The following is a 7107-nucleotide window of genomic DNA, read 5'->3' as shown; positions in this document are numbered from 1 at the left end:
TTGGGCAGAAGAGAACCAGCTACCAAGGAAGGTAGCATATATGAAAGTGAGAAATTTATGCTCAAGAGATATTGGAAAATAAGGCTTGGAATGTCAGGAAGAAGTGATAAAACACCTTAGTGTTCACTATGGTGAATTGGTAAAGGGCAATTCAAGTCAAATTGATAGTCATTTATGAAGTGCCTACTATGTGCCAGGCACAAAAAAGGCAAAAACAGTTTCAGCCCTGAAGGAGCTCACAATTTAATGGGGACAGACAACATGCAAACGGCTATGGACAAGCAAGATATATACAGGATAAATGGGAGATATCTCAGAGGAAGACATTATGTTAAGTAGTTCCCTCCTTGGGGTTCCAGTGATGGAGTTCCCCCCTTTCCCTAATCTCAGGTTGGAGAGCAGAGGAAGAGAGGGAATAAAGGAAAGGCATGAGTAGACTTTCGAGATATTCAACTTGGGGAGATTACTAACTTTATAAGAAAGAATAGAATTCACAAAATAAAACAGATGATTTTGATAACATGAAATTGAAAACCTTTATATGAAAAAAATCAATGAAACTATGTTAAAAAGGAAACTGTAAATTCAGAAAAAAATCTTTGCATCAAATGTTTCTGATATTTGGATCTGATGTCCAAAATACATTGAGAAATAAAACAACTGTATAAGACCAAGAGTCTTTTCTAGTGGATAAATGGTTAAAGGATGTGAGCAAGGAGTTTCTTTTTTAAATTGTAAAGTATTAACAACTGTATGAAAATTTGGTTCAAATTACTAATAGTAAGTGAAGTGCAAATCAAAACAACCTTGAGGGTTCATTTAACACCCAGCAAAATGACAAAGATGACAAAAATCATACAATGTTGGTAGATCTGAGAACTGGTTGAACCATTTGGGAAACAAATTTGGAATTATGCTTTAAAAAATGACCAAAATGTCCTTATCTTTTGACCCATAGGTACAGTTAAGATATATGGGTTGCTTCAGATGTATAGTTGTGAGAAAACTGTTTGGATCTGAGTGGGTTTCTGGTCAGCATAACCTAGGTCCTTATTTAAGAGTCTTTAAGTAGCAGGTCTAGGTGGTCCAGTTTCTCAGCCATGCATGGCTAGGTTCCAACAATGCAACAAGGTTTTCTCACAATTTCCATAATTGAATAAAGTTTTCTCACAAGACAGAAATTGAATAGAAAGAAAAGTAAACTAGCTCCACAATAGAGTCACAAGATGGAGTCAGTGTGGTTCAGTCAATTGCCTTAATTCCCACTACTACTTGCTCCATTCTTCCCAGTTCTCTCAATTTTCTCCTTTTTGATACGTGAAGGAGGGGAAAGCCTATTCCTCCCCACCCTACACACACACAATGGATCACTTATCTATAAGCTGAATCTGTAAGATTTTTTCTTCAGATATTCATAATTAGAATTACATAAGTCAAGCTACAGATCAAACTACTTAGAGGGCTCATAAAAGACTAATTTTGAGAAGGAAGCTTTATATGTCATTAATCATCAATGTAACAAAGAAAACTTAAACATAAGCATAAACACCATGAAACAAAAGGCCAAAGCAATATAATGAGCTTCAATATTCATTAACATCATGTCACTTTGTATCCTAGTAACCCACTCCCAATGTCTATTTAATTAGCACATTTTGAGTTGAGTCCCAGATTGCCCATGTAGTCATCTGGTCCCTGGATCTTTTTCCTTGGACATTCTGGAATAGGCCTCATTGTCAGGGCAGCTCTGAAGGGGGTTCTACTTCTCTGGATCCAAATAACTTGTAGAGGTTCCTAGATAATTCTGATAAAATCTGCTGGTAACAGTGTAACTACACTTTATACAATTTAGTATAATCTCTTAAATTTGGCTCTCCAAACTTGTAACTTCAGAGAATTTCAGTTATTATGTACCATTTGTTATTTTTATCTTTACATAAATGCTCTACCTGATATGAGAATCTTAAAAAATTCATAAATGTTTTACTTATAAAGATACTTTAAAAATGAAAAAAATTCATTTTCTTTACAATTACCAGTGCAATTTTAAATGTAAAATCCTTAATCTAATTTTGAGGACTTATTACTAAAACATACTAAAAGCCTGAATTTCCATGATAGATGCATTGGAAGCCAATCACATACATACGTGTAATTCTTGGAGAAAACAGTTTAATCCCGTTGCTTTCTCAAAATTTACTATTCCACCTAATTAGAAAACTTTTACTTTACATTTTTGCCTTATTACTTTGTCTAATTCCTCCTTTTGGAGGATATCATACCTATGTTATGAGTTGACTACAAATACAGATTAAAATTATAAGATTTTTTTATGCTTGAATTCTATTGTAGTAACTCAGATGTTTAGTATCACTCTATTGATCAATAGATTTAATATTGTACTCATAGAACTTCTACTGTTCACTTGCCTTGATTATAGAAATTTGTTATGAAAGGAAAAAGAGGGACATATTTATAGCAATGTCAAAACTCATTCCTTCAAGGGCAGAGACTGCTCTGACATATACCATAATAGGGGAAAACTCCCTTATTTCTGTTTGATTCCAGGCATGAGTCATCTCTGATATCTAATCATGTAGTCAGAGGCTATCAAAAACTAGACTCAGGATTAACCAGGTGGAGAAATTTCCTATTTAGAAAGGACAAAGCACAATGGAGAAACTGAGTCAAGAGGATCCTTCCTTAGGCCATGCAAAGGTCATCCCCTGTATTATTCCCAGGGACAGACATATACTCATTCCCAGGCTGCAGCATATGCCATTTTCTACTATTGGCTTCATGACAATTCAGACAAACGTCCCTGTAATCAAAACTCAAAACAATATCAAATTATAGTCCCAGCAGTTTTTACTTCAAATATTGAAATTTCACTAATCACAGATTAGGGCTTGAAATTATTAACTTCTTTAAGTTTCCCTAGCAGCTAAGTTTCATTTATCTTTTACTTATAAATTAAGACTAAACACATTCTCGGGTTTCCGACAAATAGCAAATACCTGATAATTGGCTCAAATTAATGTGTTGAAGTTGCATCTTTAAACCATCCTACACATTTTCATAATTTTTATAAGTGATAGCCCCAAATTTTCAAATGAAAATGCACTTTTTACTATAGTAAACATAATATATCTTACTATCATATAGTAAACATTATTATCTATTTTGAAACAGAATATACACCTTTAAATATTCAGCAGTTTTAAAATATCTGGTTTTTTTTTATCATATTCTTTTAAAAGCTCAATTCATCATCTAACATCATCCAGACAAAAAAGAGAAGTTGTCTTTCTAATATAGGTATACACAAACTCAGTATACATGTAAGCATGTGAGTTTATGTATATATACATGTATACATACGCAGATACATGTCTGTGTGTGTATTAAGCACAAGACAAAAAGAAAGGTCCCATAGCCACCCAAAATATTCCTAGCAGTGCATTTTGTATATTAAATAAATGGAAACAAAAATAGAACATAGGACAGTGGGGAAACTGAGTAAAGAGGATCCTTCCTTAGACTATGAGAAGGTCATCCCCTTTACTATTCTACTAAAGCATTTATATAATACTTTAAGGTTTGCAAAATGCTTTACATACATTATCTCATTTGATCTTCATGCAAAGGTAGATGCTATTAGCATCTCCATTTCACTAATGGGGAAACTAAAACTGTGAGAGGTTAAGGGATCAGCAGGGAAGGGCAACAATATCATCTGTTAGCTTTTCCATTCTTCTGGAATCTTCTCATCTCTATGATACCTTGGAAATAGATTCCTTCAGTGCCTTTACAACAGTTTTGCCTCCCACACTGATTTTTATGTCTACATTTAGTCACATGAAGCTGTTTTTATCCAACTTCATTTTCTTAAGTACCATTTCTAATTCCTCATATGGCACAGGTGGTGGTCTAAAACATTGTTTCTACTCCCATCAACATGAGGGTAGATCACTATAGAATTACCCACAAAATTTGTTCCATGATTTGCAATTAGCAAACAACAAACACAACAGGATCTAGCATTCTCTCTATCTCTCAATCAATTTCGCGACTGTGAAGATGTACTGTGCTATAGAAAATTGTCTTCAAATGTCTGCTTGTTAACTTCCCAATGTAAATGTTTATATGCTTTGCAGGTGTATTGTCAATATAAATCTCCCTAATGTCTACTTACCAAATGCATTGCTTAACCAGGTCTACAAAGAACAAAAAAAATACGATAGGTTGTATTTATCTAGAGTAAATGCCTTAGAATGGATACCTTCAAATGGACCTTTATTCAAAGTATGGCTTTCTGGATTGGATTTTCTGTGTTGCCCAAGTTCACTGGATAATATTTCATCTCCCCACTTGCTTTGAGCTATGTGTGTGAATAAGAGGAAACTGATGTGTTGTGTCAGTTTAGATTTCTGTGATCCATCTCTGACTGTGTGTAAGTTTGGGTAGTCTCAGCTATTTCAGTCAGTTGGATTTCTTATGGCCTGTCTCTGTGGATGAACCTTTGCAATGTGGCCACATTAGACCTGATGTTAATATGATGTTAACAAAACTTCCAACATATTAAACTGACCAAATGTTTCAAATATGAACTAAGTGTGCCGTGGTGACAGGTGCCCAAGCTTTTTCTGAGCCAAATTAGCGTCAGGTTATTTATAATCTCTTGCATCCCAACCCCACCTTTTCTTGTTGAAATCTACTGATTCTGAGACCTAGTTCAGATACCTGCAGCTCCATGAAGGAATCCCTGACTTTTTTCTTCTGTATTTTCAGAGCATGGTATTTGTATGAACCACTTTCTTATACATTTACCATATTACAGTTTTGTTTGTTATTTATGATTGTTATTTATTTATGTATCTGATATCCTCTCCTGTGTCTCATTCATTTTTCTATTGAATTTGCGTTGTTGTTTAGCATAGAGTCTTGCAAATATTAGGTTGGCAATAAATATTTATTTGATGAGAAGAAATACTCAAATTTTAGTTTTTTATTTCTTTCTAATCACCATTTTTTTGTGTTAACAGGCACTCTTTGAGAACAGATGACTGGCAAAAACTACACTACTGTGACAGAATTCTTTCTTTTAGGGTTAACAGATGACCCAACTCTTCGTGTCTTCTTTTTTGTGGTATTTCTAGGGATCTACCTGGTCATTTTACTTGGAAATCTCACCATCATAGTATTGATTCAAAAGAGCTCCCAACTTCACACTCCAATGTACCTTTTTCTGAGCCACTTGGCTTTTGTGGATATTGGGTTTTCCTCATCTGTCATGCCTGTGATGCTCCTGAACTTCCTTGGGGACGTAACCTCAATCCCTTTGCAAGGCTGTGTGGTCCAACTTTGTTCTGTAGTCACCTTGGGAACAACTGAGTGTTTCCTGCTGGCTGTGATGGCCTATGATCGGTATGTGGCCATCTGTAGCCCCCTACTTTACTCTACCCACATGTCTACCAGGGTCTGCACTCTGTTAGTCATCACATCCTACCTGGGTGGTTGTGTGAATGCTTGGACCTTTACTGGTTGCTTATTGGGTTTGTCTTTTTGTGGTCCCAATAAAATTAATCACTTCTTCTGTGATTACTCACCCTTGCTGAAACTTTCTTGTTCCCATGGTCCTCTTGTTGAAATTCTTCCTTCTTTCTCTTCAGGATCAATAATTGTAATAACAGTTGTAATCATAACTATTTCTTATGTATACATCCTGTTGTCAGTCCTGAAGATACGCTCCATTGAGGGGAGATCCAAAGCTTTCTCCACATGTACCTCCCACCTTACTGCTGTTACACTGTTCTTTGGGACCATTGCATTCATTTATGTGATGCCCAAGTCAATATATTCATCTGATCAGAACAAAGTGGTGTCCATTTTCCACACTATAATGATCCCCATGTTGAACCCCCTTATCTACAGTCTGAGGAACAAGGAAGTAAAGGGGGCAATGAAAAAACTGATAGGTACAAAACACTTATTTTCATAAATTCAATTCCATTCAACAATAAGCATCTCTTATATTCAAGGCATTGTGTTGATGATGTAAAGAGAAAAAGAAAATAGTCCCCGACCATGAGCAGCTTACATTTTACTCTAATAGTTTGGTCTGAGTAGTACTAATAAATAAATGAGCTTGAGAAATTTTGTATAGTCATTGCCATTGAATTAAACTGGTGAATTTAAATGTGCAGAAAATAAAAGCCAATGAAGCTGATGTTGTTAAATCCGACTGGTAGTCTGAAGGAAATCCACGTTTTTGTTGTCAATTTGAAGTATGATGTGGCTATCATATTCCTACGTGGTGAACGCTCTATATTTCAAGGGCCACCTTCATTTAGTAATGGCTTTGTCTTCTATGTGATGCATAGTTCTTTCTTGTCATGATACACATTCACAAGAAGGATGCACAAAATCAGTACATGGAGGAAAGCAGTGGAACACTTCGGGATTCAAGGAACACTGTGCTTCTCTTATTATAACCTAAATTTGCTTTAGTTTTTTTCTATTATTGCCCAGCAAACTCTTTTTGTCTGTGCAACTCACTAAGAACCTCAGGTTTTTCTTACATGTGCTATCGTTCACCATATTTCTTTCATCTTGCACTTGCTAAGTTGATTTTTTTAAAAATTGAGAATTGGCTCTAGTGAGATATTGGATGCATTAGTATCCATGATAAATTTGTTTGAGATTTTGGGTAGATCAATTTGTAGGCCAAGGTAAAGTGAAGTGTGAACTCTTTGAAAGTTCTTTCTGCCTCTAGTTTCCAGTGGAATGAATCATGATATTTAACCCAGTCAGTAGGAGGAAGTATGAAATTGAAGAACTTGGGGATGAAGTAGTGGTAGTGTCACAGAACTTCAGGGTGGCTTCAAGAGTCATTTAGTTCAATCTATATTTGCTAAATGATTTCCTCTACAACATTTCCGACAAGCAGTCTATAACAATATTCCCTCAAAGGCCTCTAGAAGAGGGGAGGTCACTATCTCCTGAGGTAGCACATTCCCCTTTTGGGTAATTCTAATTTGTAGGAATTTTTTCCTTACATACATGAAAAATCTTTTTTTCCCCTCATAACTTGACCAATTGTCCCAG

At 35.4% G+C, this 7107-nt stretch overlaps 1 protein-coding gene across 1 annotated transcript; it reads left to right on the top strand.

Annotated features, from left to right (window-relative positions):
* Positions 1-5062: 5062 nt before the first annotated feature.
* Positions 5063-6001, top strand: LOC118854027 (olfactory receptor 508-like). Its single transcript, XM_036764333.1, has one exon. The coding sequence runs from the start codon at positions 5063-5065 to the stop codon at positions 5999-6001; it is 939 nt and encodes a 312-aa protein (XP_036620228.1).
* Positions 6002-7107: the final 1106 nt, after the last annotated feature.

This window comes from Trichosurus vulpecula, chromosome 6 (assembly GCF_011100635.1).
Source record: "Trichosurus vulpecula isolate mTriVul1 chromosome 6, mTriVul1.pri, whole genome shotgun sequence".
Lineage (NCBI taxonomy): Eukaryota > Metazoa > Chordata > Mammalia > Diprotodontia > Phalangeridae > Trichosurus > Trichosurus vulpecula.
The sequence above is the reverse complement of the archived record's forward strand: the minus strand, read 5'-3'. Positions and strand labels throughout refer to the sequence as shown.

Bases quoted from the DNA above. Each gene is read 5' to 3' on its own strand.
- LOC118854027 (XM_036764333.1), top strand. From the start codon at position 5,063: ATGACTGGCAAAAACTACACTACTGTGACAGAATTCTTTCTTTTAGGG.